This window comes from Mustela putorius, unplaced genomic scaffold, assembly GCF_011764305.1.
Source record: "Mustela putorius furo isolate JIRA1106 unplaced genomic scaffold, ASM1176430v1.1 tig00003853_pilon_pilon_pilon, whole genome shotgun sequence".
NCBI classification, from domain to species: Eukaryota; Metazoa; Chordata; class Mammalia; order Carnivora; family Mustelidae; genus Mustela; species Mustela putorius.
In genome coordinates this window covers 64,293,569-64,319,311 of record NW_025422005.1, presented here as the reverse complement: position 1 = coordinate 64,319,311, position 25,743 = coordinate 64,293,569, and the positions used below count along the sequence as shown (strand labels likewise).

The 25,743-nt window shown below is 41.1% G+C and overlaps 1 protein-coding gene and 1 long non-coding RNA gene across 2 annotated transcripts in view; one reads left to right on the top strand and one right to left on the bottom strand.

The window, feature by feature from the left end:
* Positions 1 to 1,623, top strand: part of LOC106006424 — a 37,357-nt gene extending 35,734 nt beyond the window's left edge. Inside the window, exon 3 of the long non-coding RNA XR_001180459.2 lies at positions 129 to 1,623. This is a non-coding gene — a long non-coding RNA (uncharacterized LOC106006424). The remainder of the gene's footprint in view (positions 1 to 128) is intronic.
* AK5 (adenylate kinase 5) overlaps positions 1 to 25,743 on the bottom strand; it is a 240,820-nt gene that overhangs the window by 89,222 nt on the left and 125,855 nt on the right. The window contains 2 exon segments of the mRNA XM_004758166.3: positions 12,509 to 12,585; positions 21,109 to 21,199. Of these exon segments, the coding sequence (XP_004758223.2) occupies positions 12,509 to 12,585; positions 21,109 to 21,199 (168 nt within the window).

The following is a 25,743-nucleotide window of genomic DNA, read 5'->3' as shown; positions in this document are numbered from 1 at the left end:
AGAGGACATGAGAAATGTACAGTTAATAATCACGTCTGCAAAACTGCATCTACAGTGTTTTCCATTTGATAGAATGCCTTGATAGAAATCAGCTCTTTTATCTTCACATTATTGTCTTCATTTTATAGATTTGCAAACTGAGGCTCAGAGTAGTAAGCCGATGTGCCAACATCACCAAGCCATGAAGTGGCAGAACCAGAACTCAGACCCATTCAGACTCCAAGCTTGGGATCTTCACGTGCTGGAGCCACAGCCGCCATCCCAAATCAAAAGAGGGATTCCCTAGGAAAACTGATATACGGATATACACTGTGATCCAACACCCCATAGAAAGAGGAAGATCATCAGTAAGTGGGTGATGAATACTGCTGCTTGGTAACCGACTCCAAAGACCAAAGGGTACCCTCATCCCATGGGTCCCTGCCACTTGCATTGAAGTCTGTGCAAACCTCTGCTTTTCAGGTCGGGTTCTCTCTCCCCACCCCTACTTCTGTAATTACGCCGTAATCCGAGAAGCTTGTTTGGTTTCCCACTAATGACAGTTTCCTGTTTTTGAGGCTCCAAGGCACATCAGGTGACAGATCATACACAGTTCTTATTTCCATCCCTTTATTAGGCAGGGATACTATTGTGTTAGCACAAATATTTTCATTGTGCCTTCAAAATGACAAGGTATTCAAGATTACTCCAGCTAATAGGATGTCACAGGAGCTTGTGAGATTAATGACCAAACCTGTCTGACAAGAATAATAGGGTTTTTGAAAAGAGGAAAGCAATCGGTCTCTACCGATCAGCCTTTCATATGTTTTTACCTCGGGAGCATATTCTACTGCCTTGAAATGAGGAATTCTATCAGTTCTTATTACCTTCTGCAAAGATTTGTCGCATAGTCCTGTGAGGGGCACGCTAGACGTGCATAGTGATGAGGCATTTACTTTACATTTTCAGAGTGTGGAAATCTATTGAACTCCAGCCCAAATTGGCAACCTATGCGATATAATATTGCTGTTGAATATTTAATGTCTACACTGAAAATACAAAGGACATCTCTGACTCTGTCAGGGGTCAAGAATAGTGGAAATATATTCTGATTAACTTATGACATTTACAAACAGGATTAGTCTTTCTTCTTCCAGAATCAATTAGCTCCAACTCCCCATGGCCCATGAAGACAGCCAAGGAGAGCTGGTGGCTGCAACCCACAGCAGGTATTTCTGTGTTGGTGCTTGGGAAAAGCTAGATTTACAACTTTCTGATCTTGGTTCCTCTCCAGTGTCTCTGCTTTTATTATTTCAGTGGGCCACCAACAGTTTTTGCTACCAAGAAACAAGTACTTACTGCAGAGCTGAGAGGGAAAACTGGCCATTCTTTTTTTCTAGCTTCAGCTGGGCCTTTGTAGGACTTGCCACAAAAGCTTGATCTGCACATTAGAACAGGACTCAGCATGGCGGCTACAAGTTAATAAGTGCCCAAATTATGAAAACTGCCTTGTTACTCAACTATACTGGTTTGGGAATACCAGTGTTTGAACCAGCCTTACAAATACAAACCAACACATGCTTTGGCTCAATGAAGTTGTTCTTGATTTAGAAGGTAAATATCACTTTGTTAATTCAGTGTATACACACACACACACACACACACACACAAAATGAGTAAAATCATAATGCCACATTCCCCAGCCAGAACAGATAACAGGGTTTGTGTGTCTATTTTACATTATTATTATTATTATTATTATTATTATTTATTAAAAAGTCTATTTTGATTCTGACGGTGTCCCTGTCACAGGAGAGTAGGCACAGAACAATTACATCATAGGGTCCTCCTTTCTGAGAAGGAAAGAAAGAAAAGGATGGTTTACGGTGCCAGGCATCCTTCCGTAGATTCTCACTTAACCTATTCTTTTAAAGATTTTATGTATTATTTTAGAGAGAGAGTGAGTGGGGAGAGTAGTAGAAGGGGAGGTAGAGGGAAAGGGAAAGAATCTCAAACAGAAAATGAGGCCAGGGCTCGATCCATGACCCAGAGATCATGACCTGAGTGGAAATCAAGAGTTGAACCTTCGACCAACTAAGCCACCCAGGTGCCCCTTGTTTAATCTAAATAGCCTGTAAGGAATTACGTCCATCTTTATAGGTGAAGACACTCAGGCTTGAAGAGATTAAGTAACTTGGACCTCTATACATGCAACATTGGCTCTAAACCAGGTCTGACTGCCTCCAAGGTCTGTGTTCTTTTTCATAACGGTTGTGCCTAGGAGACCATCAAGGACTGACAGGAGACAGTATATAATGAAATACGAGATTAAATATAATCAAGTGCTAGGACGGAGGGGTATAAGCCTCAAGTGCTCCTGCTGTTCAGTGGGGCAGGCAAGAAATGAATGTTTACTTTTATTATTAGAGAAGAGCTCAAGGAAGAAGGAGGAGGATTTGAAATCCTTGCAGGATTGCCAGGATTGCAGGATAAAATATCCTTTTTAATAAAGAGTTAGCTCATATTTGTGACATAGTGTTATATTTTTAAAGAAGTCAAAGGTACTGCCAGTTCTTCTGGACTTTGCCCCCTGACTGTCTTCTGCCCACTTTCCTTCTTGTCCTGGGCCCACCAGGGCTGATGCTGTGCTCTCTCTGCTTGCAGTACATATTGGGTACAACTCCAACTCTCTGTGCCCCAAGGGAGTTCCACAGCACTCTGTATCATTAGTGTCTAGAAGAGTGTCTAGCACCAATATGGTACCCAATAAGCATTTCCTAAATGAATGGAAAGAAAAAAAAGGGGAGAAGGATAGATCAGTCAAGATAAATTTCTAGGCACAAATGTCAAATGGAGTCCCTGACTGCTTGCCAGGTCTGCTGTGTTTCCTTAGTTCTCTCTCCACTGGATTCTACAAGGCAAACCTCTACTTGCTTCAAATCTCAGCGTCTCTCAACAGATGGCTCTGCCTCTGCAAGACATCTGACAGGAACATATTAACTTCCCACATTACACACCTGACCTCAGAACCCAATCCTCCTGCATTCAGAGGAACCTTCTGTCTTGTATATTTTCCTTCTCCCTAACGAGTGGATCCTTCCTGTGAGCTTTTAAACATGTTCAGTTGACTTCTATTACAAACTAACAAAGAACAACTTCCCCAACAGTGCTTTGTAAGGTCAACAGTTTCCTCCATGTTTCTATATACAATGGCCATTTTCCATTCTCCCTCTTGATCGTCTCATCAACATTTGACCCTCTCTGCTTCTTGAAATACTGTTTTGTTTGGTTTTTGGAACACTGCATTCCTCTGACTTTCCTCCTGTCTCTCTAACAGCTCCTTTGACATCTTTTTCCTGCCCCATCTTCCTCTCTACCTGGTCCTTAAATGTCCTCATTGCTCAGTGGTACACCCTCTTCTCTTCTCGTCTGTTCTCTTTAAGTACCCTCTCCATATGCAGCTTCACATTCTACCTATATTCAGAAGCTCACAAATAATCTATTTCCAGCCCAGATCTTTCCTCTGAGCACCAGATTTGTATATTCAATTGTTCACTTGAATTCTCTACTTGGATACATTAAGGCATTTTGAACTCACATGTCTAAAATTACACTCATGCTCTTTCCTTTCAGAACTGGTGTTTTCTTAGTGTTCTTTCTCAGTGAATGCCACTACCATCTACCCAGCTGTACAAGTTAGAAACCAAGCATTTTTTTCCAAAGTTCATTCCCTGTTGGCTCCCATATCCATTTTAATAGGAAGTTCTGTTAATTTTGCCTCACAAGTACCTCTCAAATAAATCCCTTTCTGTCTGTCTCTTCCACCATTTTGGTGCAAGGCACTACCTGTCGTCTCTTTTCAGGACTGCTGAATCCGCCCTAGAGCCACGCTTGCCTTCCTTCAATGTGTTCTTCACATTGCAGCAAGAGCAATCTTTTTAAAATTTTTTTTAGAAGATTATTTATTTATTCATTTTACAGAGAGAGAGAGACAGAGAGAGATTGAGAATGCATACAAGTAGGGGGAGTGACAGGCAGAGGGAGAAGCAGGCTCCCCACTGAGCAGGGAGCCCAATGTGGGGCTTGATGCCATTACCCTGAGATCATGACCCAGGCCAAAAGCAGACTCTTCCCAACTGAGCCACCCAGGCGCCCCAAGAGCAATTAAAAAAAAAAGAAAAGAAATGTAATTATGTTACATAGACTCCCCCATATACTCCTGCCATAAACAAAACAAAACAACTCTTCAAGGCTTCCCACGGATCTTAGAATCAAGTCAAAACACATAGCTGCTCTACAAAGACCACTCTCCAGGCTCCTCTCATATCATAGACCATAATGAGGGAAGAAGACAAAAAAAAAAAAAAAAATGAGGCCATAGAAGTGGCATAAGCCAAGGGATCTGAAAGTTTTAAGAAAGTAGAAAGTGTCATCAGTGTTTTGGATTCTATACATTGTAAATGACTTACTGACTTGGCAGTAATGAGATGATTTTTGATAGTCTCTTAGAGAAACAGGGTAGGCAGAAGCTGGTTTCCAGGGTAGATTGGGAGGTAAAGTCATGGAGCAGAGGAACTGACTTTGTTTTTACAGTTTGGTTTTGAGGGAAAATGGAGAAAAAAGATAGTCTCCCACTTGGGCTTCCCATGACACTTGGTGCTGTTGACTGCTCCTTTCTTCAAAGTAGAAATGTTGGGTTGTTAGATAGAGAAAAAGAAAGATACTTTGAGGATGAGAGCCTTGAGAAAGATGGAGCCATATCCGTTAATGGATCAAGGTCCTAGAGAGGTGGAAGCAGTGGAATCAAGGACTTGGATAGACAGTGAGCCTGGACCCACTTGGTGGTTCAGAGCATATTCATTAAGAACTGTTACGTCTTCTTAAATACTGATGCCTCTCTTGTTATATGCCTCTCTTCTTTATCCCTGATAAATTTCTTTGGTCTTAAGTTTGCTCTGTCTGAAATTCATATAGCTGCTCTTGTTTTGTTTTGGTTAGGGGTAGCATGGTGTATTTTTCTTCATCTGTTTACATTACTTTACAAGTGTCTTTATACTTAAGTAGGTTTCTTGGAGACAACATGTATTTGGGTCTCATTTTTTTGAACCACTCTGAAAATCCCTGTCTTTTACTTAGTATTTTTAGATTGCTGACATTTCTGTTTATTTGTTCATTTATTTTTTTTAGTAATCTTTACACCCAACGTGGGGCTTGAGCTCCTGATCCCAAGATAAAGAGTTGCATGCTCTTCTGACTGAGACAGCCAGATGTCCCATGATCACTGACATTTAAAGTGTTTGTTGATACAGTTGGATTAATATCTCCACATTTGTTACTGTTTTCTATTTATTGCCCATTTTCTTTGTTTCTATTTTTGGCTTCCAATCTTTTTATGCCTTCATTGTTTTAACTGAGCTTTAAATCATTTAATTGAGATTTTAAATGATTCTATTTTCTCTCCTTTCTTAGAATATCAATTATTCTTCTTTTTAGACTTTTTAGTGGCTGCCCTAGAGTTTGCAATATACATTTAAAAGAACCCAAGTCAACTTTCAAATAAGTGGACAGTGAGAATGGCTTATAATAACAAAATATTCTTAATTCTTCCTGCCATGCCTTGTATCATTGCTGTATTCATTTCACTTACACATAAGCATGCATAATTGAACACATCATTGCTATTATTATTTTGAACAAACTATTATCTGTTAGATCAACTGAGAATTAAAAAAATAAAACTTTTCATTTTACCTTCATTTATTCATTCTCTAATATTTTTCCTTTCTTTATTATGTAGATGCCAATTCCTAATCTAACTCACTTCCTTTCCCTTTAGAGAATTTCTTTTAACATTTCTTGCAAGGCAGGTCTATTGGCAACAAACTCCCTCAAATTTTGTTTGAGGAAGTGTTTTGCTCTTTCACTTTTGAAACATAATTTTGTAGGATACAGAATTCCAGGTTTAAACATTTTTTTCCCTTTATACACTAAGTATTTTACTCTACTCTCTTTCTTTCTTGCATATTTTCTGAGAAGTTGAATGTCTTTCTTATCTTTGCTTCTCTATAAGTAAGGCGTATTTTTTCTCATGCTTTTTTCAAGACTTTTCTTTATCTTTTTTTTTGCAGTTTGAATATATTTATATATTTCATCTTTTGTAATTGTCTCATGGTTCTTGAATGTTCTGGGTTTTTGTTTGTTTGTTTTTGTTTTCTGTCTTCTATCTCTGTACCTTTTGGTTTTGGAAGTTTTTATTGTCATATCCTCAAGTTCAGATTTTCTTCCTTAGCCACGTCCAGCTTACTAATGAGCCTATCAAAGGCATTTTTCATTTCTGTTATAGTGTTTTTGATCTCTGGCATTTCTTTTTGGCATTTCTTAGGATTTCCATCTCTCTGCTTACATTACCTTGTATATTATTCATTCTTGTATGTTGTCTGCTTTTTCCACTTAAGCTCAACATGATTCATCATACTTTTTAGAAAAAATCCTGTTCTGACAAGTCCAGTAACCTGCCATTTATTATTCTTGTTCTCATGCTTTTCAAATGTGTTTCTGTCTTCTAGTATGCCTTGTAATTTTTTGTTGAAAGGTGGACATGATGTACTACATAAAAGAAACTGAAATATATAAACTTTTAGTAATGTAGTGGTAAGGTGAGGGGGCAAAGGAAACATTCTGTGAAATACAGAGAGACCTATGATTAGGTCTTAGTCTTTTGGTGAGCCCCTGGACTATGAACTTCACCAGTGTATCTTAGGTTTTCCCCCCTTTTAGGTGGGACAGGATAGTTAGGGGGTGGGGGCCAGAGTTAGGTATTTTTGTTCTCCCAGGTAGGGTAGGTTCTGATAAAATCCCAGCAAGTTAGGTTCTAATAAAATAGTTTCTTCTGGGAGCAGGACTTATTAAGAACAGAGGGCTCTGATGTATTTCAAAATGGTTCCTTTCCCCCCTTTCCCCCTTGCCAGAAGCACTAAATGATTTTTCTTTGCTATTCACGCTGAGGACCTGATAGAGCTCCTGGAGATAAAACTCACGAAAGTGTGGGGACCCCTATGATTGGCTCCCCCTGGGGTTTTTAACTTTTATACCTGCCCACACTGAGCCTCCCATAATTTGTCAATTACAGTTAGGTTTTCCTACACTGGCATTGGTCCTGGTGAGGTTCTTGCTTATGGGTTTCTACTCTTTTGATTTTTTTTTTTTTTTGACTCTGCCTGTCTGTCTCTCCAATTTCTGGTACAGTGGTTTGCCTTGTGACCTCACGAGTCTCTGAGAGATCTAAGAACTGTTGAGTTTTCAGTCTATTCAGCTTTTTATGTGTTAGGAAACACGGATTATGATTATGTTCCTACATGCCAGAATGAAAAGCAGAAGTGCTCAATTAGCATTCCTTTAGCTAAGGACATCGGGGCCTTTGTCAAACACAGAAAGGCAGTGATGTCTGAAAAGTTCAGTCCAACCTGGGTTTGGGGGCGGGGAAAGAAGGGTTTACATTTATGGAGCATTTGTTCTGTACAAGGTCCCCTACCCTGTGTTCCTCTCCCAACAGTACTTCCAAGTGAGGTTATCACCACCATTTTCTAGAAGAGGAAACCCAGGCTCAGAAGAGTTATTAGCATGAGTTAACAAGTTATCAAAAATTACATATTCAGAAGAAGAACTGAAGACATTTTATGGGCTTTTAAAAGTGGACTGTTATTGGGGATATGCTGCATGTCAGGCTGTGTGGCAGGCATAGAGGACAACTAGAAGAGAACACAATCCCTTCAATGCCAGAGAATATTACAACATAGGGTGTCCTGGGCTCCCCGAGAAGGTGAACTGAACATGTAACAAGAGAAAGGCTTCCTTGAGAAGAAGCATGGCCTTGATGGTGCATGAGTGTGGTTATCTGGGATAGGCATGATATGGTTGGGGAAGCTTCCACACGGAGAAAAGGGACCGTGTAAATCACAATCCACTTGGGGGAATTGAAGATGCCTTAATGTAGCTGGAGCGCAAAAAGTGTTTAAGAAGCAGGATCCCATGACTGGCTTTGTTTTTCAACAATACCATTATGAGGGGTGAGGAGGCTGGGGCAGGGAGACTGGTTAGGAGACTATCTCTGTGATCCCAGGGAGGAAGGCTAAGGGAACCAACCAGGGCTGTGGCAGTGGCACCAGAGTGAAAGGACCGATTTCTGTACAGGAGAACTGACTGGCTTCTTGACCAAACTGATGTAGGGTGGGGGAGAAAGGAAGGAGACTATGAAGACATCCTGTCTCTGGCTTGAGCAGCTGGCAGGCTGAAGGTATCATTAACAGAAATAGGGAAAACAGAAGGACAAGCAGATTTTGTGGGGGAGGATGGGGATTTTGGGTCTGGATGTGTTGAGTTTGAGAGGCACATGGGAAATCCAAGCAGTGCTGTTTAGCAGGCAGACATACGCAATGGGAACTCACCTGGGTGCCCTGAGTGGAGTAGATCGTGGCTGTGGTTGAGCTTTTTAAAGGAGAACATGTTCAGTGAGGACTAAAGGGGCCACAGATGCCAGGAAACATTCACATTTAAAGAAGGGACCAGCAGAGAGCAGTTCAGCAAGGACACCAAGAACTAGTAGATTGACAAGTAGGAGGAGCGCCGAGAGAGTGAACACAGAACAGGGCAAGAGATACGTGGCTGAGGCTGACTCAGTGCTCACCAAATTCATCCCTGCATTCCTGGATGTCTAAGCAAGCTCCTTTTGCCAGCCTCGCTGTATGTGGGGAGGGCCAGGGACTGCGGCTGCCTACCAAATTCATAAGGACATAACATGTAATTAAGAGCAGGTCCATCTTCCAAAAGATCCATGATCCCTTGCCTTCCAGAGGCTTCATATAGAGGAGCCTCTGGAAGGCAAGTGCTCAGATTTGGAGTTTTATTTGTTACTACAGCAGACCCCAGCCTGTCTGTGCTGGTCCTGTCTCTGGAGTCAGATGGCTGTGTCTGAATTCTGTCTTTACCTCTTGCCAGCGGTGTAGCTTTGAATAAACTGCTTAATTTCTCTGTATCTCAGTTTCCTTATTGGAAAGGACTATAATAATAATATATTATTATATGACAACATAATAACTATATAATTATAATGATAAAATAATCATATAAAAATATAAAATAATTATATTTTTATATATTATATGAAATATATAAATAAAATTTATACCACAAATATAATAAAAATATAAATCAATAAAATTTATATTATAAATAAAATAATTATATTTTATATAATATAATAAAATGATATGATAATAGAATAAATGACAAGATATATTTTCATAAACTATAACACTATTATAATAATATCTATTTCCTATAATTGAGGATAGAATGAGGTAATGAATGTGCAGTATTTAGCGCAGAATAAATAATTTAGAGAGGCGAGAGTCTAAGGGAAAGGAGAATGTCAGGGACGGGAGGCTGGGAGGATGGTTTACAACTGGGGTCAGCAAACGACGGCCCGCAGGTCACACCCACCACACTGCCCGTTTGGGTACAGCCTTTCGGTTTAAAATGGGTTTTATGTTTTTAAATAGTTGAGATAAATCCCATGAGAGCGATGTGGGTTTCAACTTTCAGTACAATACATAAAGCGTTACTGGCACCCAACCGTACGCCTCTGTTTCCACAGGGTTATGGCTTGCCTTTGCTCAACAATCCCTACTGGGACCTACGGCTCACACAGCCTAAGGTATTTACCACACAGCACTTTATGGTAAAAGTTTGGGGAATAAAATGCAGCAGAGGTCCAGAAAGATAACTGAGAAGTGCCGACTGGAACTGGCAATAGATCATCAGCGACCCGGATAGAGGCTTTACTGTGAATGGTAAAAGGAGAAAGTAGATTTTGGTGCCAAGCTGATCAAAGTCTGTCTCCTCACTCCCCAGCTCACAGGCTGGGCTGTCTTGGGAGGCGTCTTAACTTCCGTGAGCTTCTGTGTCCTCTGCTATAAACTGGGGATACATGGAGCTACCTTCTTGAGTTTTTGGAAGGATTAGCAGTAATGCACATAAACCATAACACACAGTGTTTGGCTTATAACGGGTGCTTGAGACATGCAAGCTCTTGCCTTTTTTTACTCTGCTGTCACCAAAATTGCTGTTCCTTTATAGGTAATGCCTTTTGACTTTTGATATTTTATTTTTATCTTCAGTGTTCTAAGTTTCACATTATATGCCAAGTTCCCGCCAGGTCATCCCTCTTCAATGAGGCCATCCTATTTAATACTATCCCAACCCCAGCACTCCTAATCCTCTTACCTTATTCTACTTTTCCTTTTCTCGTTGGACTCACCACTTCTGACCTTGAGAGAATTTACTTATTTATCATGTTGATGGTTTAGTATCTGTCTTCTCCACTAGAATGTAAGCGGTTCTTGCCTATTTTTTACAATTACACATTTCAAGTACCTACACAGTATCTGGCATACCGTCGGGGATCAATTAGTATTTGTTAAATGACTAAATGAAAAAAAGAATAGGGAAGAGTTTTGTTTTCGTTGTTTTTATCCTGCTCAGAACCGGATGTGCTCCTTTAACCTGGGGACTTGTGTTGTTTCTCATCTCCGCATAATTCTCAACTATTATCTGTTAAAATAAAAAAATAAATCAAAGAATAAATAAAAGGGAGCCTCTGCTCCATCCCTCCTCTATTTCCTCCTGGAGCTCTTTCTCGAATATGTTGGCCCAATCAATCTATCCTCAGTGACTCCTGAATTGTTTCTTACATTTGACAACTGTTTAGCTTTCTGGTTTATTCTAAGGCGATTTCCTCAGTTCTGTCATTTAGTTTCTTCAGCTGTGTCTAGTCTGCTATTCCACCTGTTAATGGAATTTTTATTTCAATGACAGTACTTTTTGTGCCTAGAATTTCTATTTCTTTCATTTTCCTTCTTGCCTCTTCCTTCCCATTCTTTTCTGTACTTGTTTCATGGTTTATCTTCCTTTTATCTTCTTGAATAGTTTAAGTATTTCTATATTGGAATTTCTTTCAGACTTTCTTGTTTGCTCTAGTTCTTGGGGTGTGAAACCTTCCATTTTTTGAATCAGCTGGTTATCTGGTAATGGTTCATGTCTTTATGCAGCCTGTAATTTTGGATCATGAGCTGCCCTTCAGTAGTGATGTTTGGAATTTGCCTCTGCTAGGGTCTTGGGAATGAGCAACTGAAAAGGCTCCTAAAATCTATCACTGAGTGGCCTGTCCTTGGAGGCTGTTAGGAGGCAGTATGGCACAGATGTGAGGAAATGTGCCCTAAGTTCACTTCCCCACTGTGAAACTATTTTTAACTGTGGGCAAATTATTCTTTGAGTCTTTATTTTCTTATCTATAAAATAAAGATAATAATTCCTATTTCCTAGAGCTGTTGTAAGGGATTAGTGAGAGAATAAAACTAAGGAACTTGGCACAATGTTCGGTATGTATTAAGGGTTAATAAATGCTAAAAATAGAAATACACAGTACTATTATATCACTTGTCAATATTTTCTCTTTGCTATTTAATATAAAAGAAAGAACTTAAAGCTCATGAAAATGGCTTCTCTCCTTTTTTTAAAAAAAGATTTTATTACTTATTTGAGAGAGAGAGAGAGTGAGTGAGTGAGTGAGAGAGTGTGCATGTGAGAGAGCACCAGCGGGGTAGAGAGGCAGAGGGAGAGGGAGAAGCAGACTCCTCAAACTGAGCACATAACCCTACATGGGACCATCCCAGGACCCAAGATCATGACCTGAGCTGAAGGCAGATGCTTAACTGACTGAGCCACCAAGATGTCCCTTGAAAATAGCTTCTGAATATGAATATGAATGCATAGCCAGCCATTACATTTGGATATTGGTTAGATCTATCTGCTATATTCGTGGCATATATACATTGTAGATGGGGGGGGAAACCCTCATGTTCACTCAACTTTCAGCCATCACAGAGGAGCACTGATGAGCAGTAGAAGGAAGTTTCAGACATTACCCTCTTTTTAAACAAAAAGCCTAATTAGAGAGTTAGATCATTTTCCAACTATTTTGGATTATTAAAATACAGCAGGAGGGAGAGTTCTTCTGCTGAGAGGGAAATGACCCAGATAAATTTCTCTGGTTTTATTAAAATAGAAAACATATTTGACTTCTTGGCTGTGTTGTTGTTGGTCATTAGTCCTTTTTCAAAGGTTAGAAATAGAAAAGCAGAATCCAGAGCCTGTAGCTAGTACTCAGCAAATACTGTTAGTTCCTGATTGGAAAGGGATTGAGAGAGACAAGCAAATTCTTGCATTAGAGAACCTCACATAACCTCACTTCCTTCTCATGTAACTCAAACCACAAACCTTTCCTTAATGAATTGCTGTTTTGAAACTATGGGGAAGGAGTAGGAGGCTGAAGCTGTAGGTTAGTATGATTTATCATGGAACATGCTGTTACCTGTAAACACCTAAAAAATGATTTATAATTCTAATTTTCATAAAACACAAAGTTTAAAATTAAAAACATTTCAATAGAGAGATATTTTTAGACTTTAGTTACCTGATCTTCATAGTCAGAGCCTGTATCAATGGTCTCTCCAGTGTCCAACATCATTGAAGGATCAAGGTCACTCGAACCTAAGATCAAAGAAAAGATGACCTGATGAAGGCTGTCTGTGCATATTTCTATAGAAAACTATCTCCCACTAGGTTTCCATATCTTCTTATGGTTACATTAAATTCACAAACATTTTTAGACTCTTCTCCTCTGTTGGGCACCATGTTTGGGCTCCTAGATAGAAAATATAGATATTCTAGACACTGTTTCCTGCCTTAAGGAGAAGACAGTCTTGTGGAGGAGACTGATTTGTCAACAGTAAGGTTCAGAAACCAAAATAAAGAGCTTCTAAGTTGGGGCACCTGGGTGGCTCAGTGGCTTAAGCCTCTGCCTTCAGCTTAGGTCATGATCTCAGGGTCCTGGAATCGAGTCCCGCATCAGACTCTCTGCTCAGCAGAGAGCCTGCTTCCCTGCTCTCTCTCTCTCTCTCTCTCTCTCTGCCTGTCTCTCTGGCTACTTGTGATCTTTATCTGTCAAATAATTAAACAAAATCTTAAAAAAAAAAAAAGAGCTTCTAATTCCAACTAGAAGTAGAGGTGCTGATGGAAGTAAGAACTAATCACAAGGAGTAAATCTATGAGCCTGAATTTTGAGGGTGAGTAAGGATGGTCCAGCAGGAGTGGATTAGGGGTGTGTAGCAGTAAAGGAGATAGAGAGAACACCATGAGCAAATTGTGGAGTGGGAGAAGAGCAAGGAAGTTCCAGAAATAAGTGGGGCTGAGTTTGCTCCTTCCATGAAAACCTGACAGGTTTTTCCTCCAGGCTTTGGGTCACCTTAGTCTCTGACGATGAGAAACGTCAGGTTAACTGAAGTTATTAATAGGGAGTTTCCCCCATCCTAGATACTACAGGTTACATTAATTTGCTTACCCACTAATCCTCATGGCTCAAACTCAAACTGGTAATTTTCATAATGGGGCTCCTGAAGCGCAACTGATTTATCACCCTCTTTAATGACTCTTCCCCCCCAGGAAATACATATCACCTAACTAGCCGGAAAGACAGAATTCAGTGCTGCCCATAAAATGCTGTGTGTCCTTGTGAAGAAACAAACCACTCCACATTTCACTGTAGACCTGTCCTTGCAAATAGTTCTTGGTCAGAAGACACATTGACTGATGTTTAATGAACATTCAAAACATCAAGCATCTCACATGGCTTTTCAGATAGAGAGCTCTCCCAGAGAGGCCGCTTTCATCCTTTCTTCCAAAGAGAGTTTCAAGGTTTGTCCCCACACAGTCTTTTCTCATCTCTTCTGTTATTTTTTTTTTCCACTCCTGATTACCCCCACAGTTTATCAAATCAACTAAGGACTTGCCCATTGTCATACTGTCTAAGCAGTAACAACCTTGTTTTTGTGTATCTTTACCTTTTCTTAAAAGGACAATTAGATTTTTCAGAGTGGAGGGGTGCCTGGGTGACTCAGTTGGCTAAGCCACTGCCTTCTGCTCAGGTGTCCCAGGGATCGAGTCCTGCATTGGGCTCCCACCTCAGCGGGGAGTCTGCTCCTCCCTCTGACTTTCTCCCTTCTCATGCTCTCTCTCACTCTCTCTCTCAAATAAATAAATAAAATCTTTTTTTTTCTTTAAAAAAAAAAAAGATTTTTCAGAACAAAGATACTTGACCCATTAAGAATTTTGGAAAAGTAAGTAACTGTGGAGTTGCCATAGGTGTGCAGAGCACAGCTGTGGGTGATTCCATCACATCACATCTGCTGTGAGAACAGCCCTTGCCAAGTCCATTGCTAATAAGGTGGTTGCCAGAAAGGAGTGGGCAAGACAACGCACCACACGCTATTAACAAAGTGAGACTAGAGGGGTCATATGGGAACTTAAATTTTATATATAATTTTACAAAGTAATGCCATTGTATGTAATTTTTCTTTGTGCTTTTGCTCTTTTAAATAAGATATTTTATAAGGTGTATCTGAGAGCGAAAATATTTGATTGTCTTGATGCCCATTTTGGATCAGTTTGCACTTATATACTGTGGGGTATTCAAGATGTCAGAAGTAAACGTGCATTTTTCCATTATAGGATCATGGAAGTCTTAGGACCAGTATTTCATAGAATACCACCCTCTCATTTTAGAAAAGAAGAAGATGAGCTTTGCAGAAGTCAAATAACTTGGGCTAGGTCCTACAGAAAGTGAGATCAAAGACAGAAGTCATAGCTCCCAATGTATCCTGCCTACTCCGAAGTTTCGGCAGGGACAATCCAAACAGCTTTACGAATATGATCGCTCAACACGGTCTGGGACGGGACGTGGTGGAGCCTGCCGTCTCTTCCACATTCTCAGAAAATGAGTAACAGTGGATGGGTGGTAATGAAGCATGTCACCAGGTGGCTGTGAACATGGGAGAACCAGAAGTGGAATCAAGGAGTGCCACTCCAGTCTGGGACAACTGATGCTCCTTTCTGGGTGGCTGATATAGACAGCATCACTGTCTATATCAATAAAAGCTTTTATTGTTTCCATAATTTGGATATTACCCACTGTGGACTCATAGGAGTAGTGATAGGTACTTGGAGTCAAACGATACCCTCATCTCAGGGGTATTTGGAGTGATTCATGCGGAACGAGCAATGTGATCAGAACACAAAGGCTTATTAAACGTACAGCCTCTTTTAGTTCCCGTGTCCTACTTATTTTATTTAATTAGAAACTGTTCTTTCAGTTGTTTTAAAAAAGTACAAATTTTGAAGAGCTCTTAAACAACCCGGTTAACAGATAATTACACGTTAATATTTAAACTGGAACAAGAATGTTAGAAAACTATCTCCAGCGATGGTTGAATGAAATCTTTGTTTAAGGGGGGAAAAAATCCTTTTTTAAAAAGAACTTGTGCTTACAGAGAAGAGATTGGCTTTCCTAACAAAACGCTTTTAGCAGAAATTTTATTGTATCATTAAGGGATGGAATTTCTTGACACATTGTTGCTCCTGGCAACAGTACTAATAAATCATAGGAAGCACTAGACAATGGCTGTCATTATCAGCTCAGATGGTGACTGAATAGCTTTCATGTTCTTTTAGCATTGGTTGCTGGGTTTGCTGAAAATGGGACCTTTAATAATAGTCTAAGGTTTGACATACAGAAGAAGGAGGTAAATGTAGATATATGTACACATTTTCGCCTTCTTTCATTGAACCATTTAATGCATAAAACACCTGCAATGATCTCGTAACTCAAAAGGGACAGCAAAATTAGGGCATTTTGTGAAAGTGATAGTACAGCTTTCACTTCCCTCTATTTTGAATTTCTCGACTTCTTTCAGATTTCAAAATATTCTTTCTGTAGATACAGAGCTGAAATAGAATCCCGCAGGGAGCACACAGCGTCACCCATTTCAGATGTAGGATCATCTTCGGAAAGATTATTTTCAGGTTGTCTCCCTAAATTTAAGTGGGAAGATGATACAAATTGGCCTCAAAGGTACTGGAAAGCTAACCATATTGCCTTCTGGGACAATGTCAGACTTTTCTCCTTCTCGTGGATCTTTAATATGAAGTTTAAGGAAGGTGCTCCTCCCACTTTGAGTCCCAAATCAAGGGGCACTCCTGCAAGGCAGAGCTTCTTGGGCAGCGAAGGGGACCTGTAGATAAAGCCCCTCTAACACATCATTGGTGCCCCCCACCCGCCAGCCCCAAGGCAGGCTCTCCCTTGTCCTGTCTCTTCGGCTCCACTGCAAGCAACTTTAGGTGGCGTTGTATTTCATCTAAATTTAATTTAGAACTCTAAATTTAAGAACAAAACTTAGAAATTCTATGCATTTGATACATACATACATACTGGGTGACTGAAAAAAGAATAAAAGGACATAGACATTCTGCTTTTGCAGTTCTTGATCTTCTCCATTCCACAAACCTGAAATTCTATGTGTCTCAGGCATCAGGCACGCAGAGCCCCGCTCTTATTCCAACAGGCATGGAAATTGTTACTGAATTTTGCATTAGAATTCCTTTGAAGAGCATTGCATTTCTTTGAAAAAATATCTGGAAGGTATTTGGGACTAGAAGGTGAGCTCCTCAAGGGATCTGGAGTTGGAACTGTTTGGGGCAAGCCGGCAGGAGTGATTTTCCAGTTACTCCATGACAGGGGAGGGGGAGGAAGGAAAAGAGAGAGGTCAAAGAGACCGGAAGAGAGGAGGAGAGGTTATGAGTCCACATACTCAGACAAGTGGCTCAGCTGAGGTGACCAGCTGGGTGAAAGGGAGCTTCTGTGGTGTTTCCAATGAGATTCACACTGCGTATCAAACACACACACACACACACACACACACACACACACATTCCATCTTCATAAAGTCTTGCACTCTAATAAAGGAAATAGATTTTTAACAAACAGTCCTATACCGGATTATATGATCACAAGTGTGATAAACACCCTGAAGGAAAGTAAGGAAACCATGCTGGCGTCTAATCTAGTCTGGGAGGGAGGCTAAGAAAGCCTCCTTAGGAAAATCACGTTTAAACTAAGATACAAAATAGGATCTCGCCGGCTGAAGGAGGGTCTGGGCGTGAGAGAGTAGAGAGGATGCACGCAGGGGCAGGGAAACCAAGTAACTCGTGCAAATGGCCAGAGACAAGAAAGTGCCTGAGACATTCTTGGAGCTGGAGGAAGCCGGTTGGGGTTTCGGAGGTAGGGGGAGGCGATGCTGGGGCAGGAGAAGGACCACTGCAGCAAAGCTAAGGGTATTTCTGTCATGCTAAGGACACTGGGGCTCAGCCTGCAGGGAAGTCATTGAAGGTTTTGCTTTGTTTCGTTTTGTTGGGGAGGCAGGGTAGTCAGAGCTGCATTGGACGAGGAGCCCATGACAGCAACAGGATTCCGAATGAATGGGAGAGGCTAGGTATGAGGTAAGAGACCAGGGATGAGGTCAAAGGCTGGCAAAGCCCTGACAAGTGCAGTGGGGATAAAGAACAGGGACTGTACTCCCAAGGTGTTCCGGAGGAATAACGACTGGCATGGGCCGTGAGGATAGGGACATTTTTGCCTGGCTCCCTTAAGAGAGAAAAACTGCATGACCTCACTGATAGGGTGGGGTCTAAAAACAAATTCACTGAAGCAGAGAGTAGAGCAATGGTTATCAAGGCATGGGGGTGGGGGAAACCGGAAGATGTTGGCCAAAGGATACAAAGTTGCATTACGTGGGATGAGTAAATCTTAGGGATGTAATGTATAGCCTGATGACTATAGTTAATAACATTGTCTTAAGCACTGGAAATTTGGGGCACTTGGGTGGCTCAGTCATTAAGCAGCTGCCTTCAGCTCAGGTCATTATCCCAGGGTCCTGGGATCAAGCCCCGCGTTGGGCTCCCTGCTTGGCAGGAAGCCTCTTCTCCCTCTGCCCACTCCCCCTGCTTGTATTCCCTCTTTCTCTGTCAAATAAATAAATAAAATCCCCCCCCCTCAAAAGTACCAGAAATTTGCTAAGAGAATATATTTCTGGTGCTCTCATTAAATACAGAAAAATGGTGACTAGATGAAGAGAAGATATACTACTTAGCTTAACTGTAGGAGTCATTTCGTTATGTATATGCATGCCAGATCATCACGATCAAATTTTTCTTAAAGATTATTTATTTATTTATTTGACAGAGATCACAAGTAGGCAGAGAGGCAAGCAGAGAGAGAGGAGGAAGCAGGCTCTCAGGACCCTGAGATCATGACCTGAGCCGAAGGTAGAGGCTTAACCCACTGAGCCACCCACAGACGCCCCCATGCTCAGTTTTTATTTAAAAAATTTAAAAGAGGAATGGAAAGCCATGAGGTGATGTGGGAGCTGTGGGGTGGCTGAGATTCTGCAGAAAGGGACCAGATAGAAGGGAAAAGTTGAGGGACAAAACCTGGGTGCTGGCAATTCACAGAGCAGGGGCCACCAACCTGGCTTGTTTGACTGGGTGAGTCAGCAGCATTTACAAGCCTGAGGATTTCACCTACAGATGCAGGCTCTGTTTTCTGTTGAAACAGAGAAAGATCCAGCAACCATTGGCCCGTTCCTTAATGGCAACCATAGCATGGGGCTTCCAAGAGGCTGCCTCCTGTAGGGGCAGCACCGCGTGTTTCTGGTTTACCACAGCCCCCCGCGCCCCCTTCCTCAACCAAGGGCTGTTATAGATAGACCAGGCTTATTTTAAGGCTGGGGCAGGACTCCGCTTTCAGGCTTCTGAGGCGTGGAGGGGAGCTCGTGGGAGCTGAGACTGTGAGCCGACTCCGCTGTTCAAAAGTCTGGAGGTACAGAGAAGAAAGACGAGGTCCCCGGAAACCTCCGCTAAGGGGCAGGTGCGGAGCACACTGAGGATACCGCACCTGTCCGCACGCAGTTTGCCCATGAGCACCGAGGCTAGCGCTGCTGCGTGGCTACAGGATAAGGCCGCCTTGGAGAAATGCCATTAGAGAGCAATGAAGTAGAGGGTCAAGTGTTCTAAAGAAGGCAGTTTTAAGGATATAGAGAAAAAGGAACCCTCCCACTGTCGGTGGGAATGCAAAGGGCCGCAGCCACTGTGGAAAACAGCATGGAGGTTCCTCAAAGAATTGAAAATAGAGCTACCCTATCATCCAGTAATTCGTCTACTGAGTACCCAAAGAATACAAAAACACTGGGCGCCTGGGTGGCTCAGTCGTTGAGCGTCTGCCTTCGGCTCAGGTCATGATCCCAGGATCCTGGATCCAGCCCCACTTCGGCTCCCTGCTTGGCGGGAAGCTTGCTTCTCCCTCTCTTACTCCCCCTTCTTGTGTTCGTTCTCTCTCTGTCAAATAAATGAATGGGATCTTCAAAAAAAAAAAAAAAAGTCTGTTTAAAATAAAAAAGATGTGGGATATATGTACAATGGAATATATACAGCCATAAAAAGGGAATAAAATCTTGCCATTTGCAGCAACATGGATGGATCTAGAGGGTGTAATGCTGACTGAAATGCGTCGCTTAGAGAAAGACAAATACCATATGATTTCACTCACATGTGGAATTTAAGAAAGAAAACAAATGAACAAAGGAAAGAAAGAGAGACAAATCAAGAAACAGACCCTTAACCGCAGAGAACAAACTGAAGGTGACTCGACAGGAGGTGGGCGGGGGATGGGGAAAGAGGTGAAGGGGATTAAGAATATACTTACCATGGTGAGCACTGAGTCACGTATGGAATTACTGAACCCCTTTATTGTACACTGATACTAATATCACACTGTATATGTTAACTATACTGGAATTAACATTTTAAAAAATTAGAAAAAAATACAAGGGCTAGCTTAAATCAGCACCTCTACTCCACTGTGTGGGCAAACTGAGGACACCTAACAATTAGATATTTGTTGGTAGATGTCTAAGTAAATGTTCTAAATAAAGGATTGACCTACAAAGCCCAGGTGTTATAGCATCTTCCAGAGCAGCAGGACTCTGGTTTATATGATCGTACAAGCTTCTCAGTATTCCTTCTTTCCCAGCTGTAGGCCATCTTATTGTAACTATCACTGGACAACCAGGCAGGTGAGTGTACATTATTATCTGTTCTCGGTGGGGCTGCCCAGAAAGACTACATCCTTGCCTTTCTCTTTATTCTGCCTTTCTTTGAAGCTACTCTTAGGGTGCTTCAAATCAAATATGGTTGAACATTTTAAGTGTTTAATCTTTTTCCTTACAGCCCAGAACTCTTTTGGTCCTTACCCACTGACGCCATTACTGAGAAGAAAGGTCAGGACAGGGATGAAGGTGTGAGAGTCAACTGCATGCAGCTGGTAGTTGAGATCATGAGGAACAATGAGTTGAACAGAGTCAGATAGTCAAAGAGAGTGAGAAAAGGGTCAAGGACAGAACGGTGAGTACTGCCTACAGGAGGGAGTGTGATCGCCCCGCACTGTTACAACGTCCAACTTCTAGGTGTGAGCGCTTAGGAAGAGAAGGCACAGAGCCTACACGGGAGCTGTGGGCTGGGATAGGAGTTGCTCTCCGACAGGGGAGGCTTTTCCCAAGGGGGCGTGGCAGACACTAGTACATTTAAGGAGTCCTGGAGGAACTGTAACTTTTAATTGTTGCACAAAGAATGGGCTAGATTCGGTTTTTTCAATTATAGTAACAGACGTCCTATGTTACACTGGGACTAATTTACATGTGCAGTGACTGGAGGAAAAACATTAACTATGTGGTGCCTGGGTGGCTCAGTGGGTTAAAGCCTCTGCCTTCAGCTCGGGTCATGATCCCAGAGTCCTGGGATCGAGCCCCACATTGAGCTCTCTGCTCAGCAGGGAGCCTGCTTCCTCCTCTCTCTCTCTGCCTGCCTCTCTGCCTACTTGTGATACCTGTCTGTCAAATTAAAAAAAAATAAATAAAATAAAAACCCATTAACTATAAGGGCCAGATGGAGAGTCCTTCTTTTCTATTTTGTTTTGTACCTTTATTTTTAAACCAGAAAGTATAAAGCTCTGAGGATAGCGTCATCCTTAAAGCCTCACAGCAGATTGCTGTGCTCCGATATTACTACAAAGCTCCAGACACTTGGCAGGTGGTCAGGCCATACGGTGGCCTGAAGGACACAGTGACTTACCTGCCGCAGCTTCTTTGTTTGGAAATAACTTGCTGTCAACTGCCATGCTGATGTCATAGAACACCTCATCCTCGTTTCGGTCAGCGTCAAACTGGGCACAGTCGGGACAGACAAGTTGGGAACAAGAGAAGACATCAATTAGTTCATTCCCAAATAGAATGGGCAGGCATCACAACACTGTGTCTCTAATGAAGCAGGTCAACAGGAACTGAATTAAAGCCCTTGAGTCATAAGCAGACGCTCAGAGAGTTTTTCGGCCGAGACCGAGACGGAGAAGGGTATTGGGAACAAGTGTACAGTCACTCACTTATGCTTAAGAAAAATGTGTAGAGTTTTCTTAATATGTAAAGTAAGTGTTGGAAAAAATGATAATTGAAATTGACCTTGTGCTTCCTAGCTCTTAGGGTTTTTTATTTTTAATGAAAAGAACCATGAAAATATGGGGGAAAAGAAAGGGGGACATTTTCCAGTGAACTGCTAAAGAATGAAATAGCCCTTAAACCAAGTTTTAGTTACTATTCTAGATGCTATAGATACTATACAATAGATGCAGTCCGTAGACACTACAGACTTAGATGTAATAAAAATTACAGATATAAACATTAAACCATTCTTTAAAATTTACAAAAATTTAAATATTTAAAAATGTGGTTTTATTTATGAGTCCTCTATGTCCCGAGTTGGGCAGTGTCTTTTTAAATACATGCATATCTCTTTAGTCTTTAAAAACTAAAGCTTTGCTGAATTATAATCAACATACTATAAGTATTTAAAGCGTACAAATTGGTAAGTTTTGACATCTATGTCTGTATACCTGTGAAATCACCGTAAAAATAAAAACAGCAAACATAACTATCACCCTGAAAAGTGTCCTTGTGTCCTTTGGAAGTGAATTCCTTCCTCTTGCCCCCCTACCTGGTAATCATTGATCCTACATTTCTCTAACTATAGATTATTTTGCATCCTCTAGAATTTCATGTAAAAGGATTTACACAGCATGCAATCTTTTTTGTCTGCATTCGTTCACTCAGTCCAGTTATTCTGAGATTCATCAATATCACATCCGTCATTTGGCCCTTTTCATTGCTGAATAGTATTTTACTATATGGATACACTGTTAATCTCATCCTGGGTATCTTTCAGCTCGGACATGATAGTTTTCATCTCTAGATGCTTGACTTGCATCTTTAAAAAAATCTATATCTCTAAGGTTTTGAATATCTGAAATACAATTATAACTTTTAAAAAAGATTTTATTTATTTATTTGACAGAGGGAGATCACAAGTAGGCAGAGAGGCAGGCAGAGACAGGGGGAAGCAGACTCCCTGCTGAGCAGAGAGACCGATGCTGGGCTCCATCCCAGGACCCTGACATCAGGACCTGAGCAGAAGACAGGGGCTTAACCCACTGAGACACCCAGGCGCCCCTACAATTATAACTTTTAACATCCGTGGCTAGTTCTAACATCTGGTGTTTCTTTGCATGTTTGGTAGTTTTTATTGGATTCCACGCATCGTCGTTTTGACTGTGTTGGGTGTTAGATATTTTTGTATTCCTATAAATATTCTTGAGCTTTGTTCTGGAATGCAGTTTAGTTACTTAGAAACAACTTGATCCTTTCAGATTTTGGTTTTAAGACTTGTTGGGCTGACCAAAAAATTGCTGATATACAAATTCAGTAAAGTTGCAGGATACAACAGCAACGTGCAGAAGTCTGTTGCATTTGTATACACCAATAATGAAGCCGCAGAAAGAGAATCAAGGAACTGACCCCATTTACAATGCATCAAGAGCCATGAGATACCTGGGAATAAACCTAACCAAAGAGGTAAAAGATCTGTACTCTGAAAACTGTAAAACACTGAGGAAAGCAATTAAAGACCCAAAGAAATGGAAAAACATTCCATGCTCGTGGATTGGAAGAACAAATATTGTTAAAATGTCCATATTACCTAAAGCAATCTACACATTTAATGCAATGCCTATCAAAATATCAGCATTTTCACAGCTAGAACAAGCCTAAAATTTGTATGGAATCACAAAAGACCCTGAATAGACAAAGCAAGCTTGAAAAAACGAAGCAATGCTGGAGGCATCACAATGCTGGCCTCCAAGCTGTATTACAAAGCTGTTCTGATCAAGACAGTATGGGAGTGGCACAAAAACAGACATGTAGATCAATGAAACAGAAGAGGAAACCCAGAAGTGAACCCACGACTAGACGGGCAATTAATCTTCAGCAAAGTAGGAAAGGATATCTAATGGAACAAAAACAGCATCTTCAAAAATGGTGTTGGGAAACTGGATAGCGACATGCAAAAGAATGAAACTGGACCACTTTCTTATACCATATACAAAAATAAATTCAAAATGGATAAAAGACATAAATGTGAAACAGGAAACCATCAAAATACTGGAGGACAACACAGGCAGTAACCTCTTTGACATCAACTGTAGCAACTTCTTACTAGATATGTTTCTGGAGGCAAAGAAAAAAAAAAGCCAAATTAAACTATTGGGACTTCATCCAAATAAAAAGCTTCTGCACAGCAAAGGAAGCAATCAACAAAACTAAAAGGCAACCTACAGAATGACAAGATATATTTGCAAATGACATATCTGATAAAGGATTAGTACCCAAAATGTATAAAGAACTTATCAAACTCAATACCCAAAAAACAAATAATCCAGTTAAGAAATGGGCAGAAGACATGAATAGACATTTTCCCAAAGACTATCCAAAGCCATCCAGATGGCTAACAGACACACTAAAATATGCTCATCATCACTCACCATCAGGGAAGTAGAAATCAAACTACAATGAGATACTACGTCACACCAGTCAGGATGGCTAAAATCAACACCACAGGAAACAACAGGTATTGGTGAGGACGTGGAGAAAGGGGAACCCTCTTATACTGCTCCTGGGAATGCAAACTGGTACAGCCACTCTGGAGAATGGTATGGGCATTCCTCAAAAAGTTAAAAATAGAGCTACCATATGACCCAGCAATTGCACTACTAGGTATTCGCCTGAAGGATACGAATATACTGATTTGAAGGGGTACATGCACTCCAGTGTTTATGGCAGCATTATCAACAATAGCCAAATTAGAGAAAGGCCCAAATATCCATCGACAGATGAATGGATAAGGAAGACGTGGTATTGGGGTGCCTGGGGGGCTCAGTCAGTTAAGAGTCTGCCTTCAGTTCAGGTCACCATCCCAGGGTCTTGGGATCAAGCCCTGCATTGGGCTTCCTGCTCAGTGGGGAGTCTGCCTCTACTCCTCTTCCTGTTTGTGCTCTCAAATAAATAAATAAAATCTTAGAAAAAAAGATGATATATATATATATATATTATATATAATATATTTCTGTGTGTATGTATTATTCAGCCAAGAAAAGGATGAAATATTGCAATGTGCAACAATGTGGCTGAGGCCAGAGTGCATTAGGCTAAGTGAACTAAGTCAGTCAGAGGAAGACAAGTACCATATGATTTCACACATCTGTGGAATTTAAGGAACACAAAACAAATGAACATTGAGGGGGAAGAAAGGAAGGCAAACGAAGAAACAGACTCAACTATAGAGAACAAACTGAAGGTTACCAGAGTGGAGGTGGGTGGTGGGTGGTGGCTGAGGGAGGGATGAAACAGGTGACGGAGATTAAGGAGAGCGCTTGTGAAGAGCAACAGGTGATGTATATGAGTGATGGATTGCTAAATTCTACACCTGAAACTAGTGCTGCATTGTATTTTAACTAACTGGCATTTAAATAAAAATTTGGGGGAAAAAAAAAAAAGATTTACTGGGCAGGACCAGAACAGCATTTAGTGCACAGCCAATTATTCCCTTCTGTTCGGGCAAGATTCTCCCAAGTACTCTACCTAGTACCTTGTGAATTAAGAGGTTCTCCAGTCCACTTGGCAGAAAAAGGCACTATTCCAAGCCTGATGTAGCACCAGCTAATCCTTTTGGGTGGTTTTCTCTCAGTTTCAGTAGTTCACTCATAGGCATGCACTGCTTAACACCTGGCTGGATACGGGAAGGGAACCCTCGGCAGATCTCCGGAGTGCTCTCTCGGCGTTGCTCACATCTCTGGTACTCTGTCCTCTGACCTCCAGTCACCTTGGTCTCTTGGACTCACCGCTCTGTCTGCGCAGTTTCCACAAGGCTTCCTTCTTCCTACTCTGTCCCTGGGAAACTCGCCAGCAGTAAGTGCAATCCTCAGGCACACTGCATTTCTTTCCTTTCTCTCAAGGAATCACTTCAGTGATTGATAAAAGGTATCTTCAAAAATTTTTTTAAAATATTTTTTTCTTTTTCTTTTGTCTGTTTCACATGGGAGGGAAAACCCAGTCTCTTTTATTCCACCTTGGTCAGAAGTCTCAATTCTTTAGCTTTTAATCTTAACTATTGTCTTGAAGATGTTTACAAAGATTTAAGTGATTTACTCCTTTATTTTTTTTTACTGAAGCATGTCATCATTCTTAGCAAGGGAAATTTTGGAAGCCTAAATTAGAAAGTAATTTCCTTATCTCCTCTTACAGTTAAAACACGTCTGAATGGTGTTTCAAAGTGCTCTCACCAGGTCACACCAGCCCATGAGAAAGGTGACGCAGATGGCTTTCC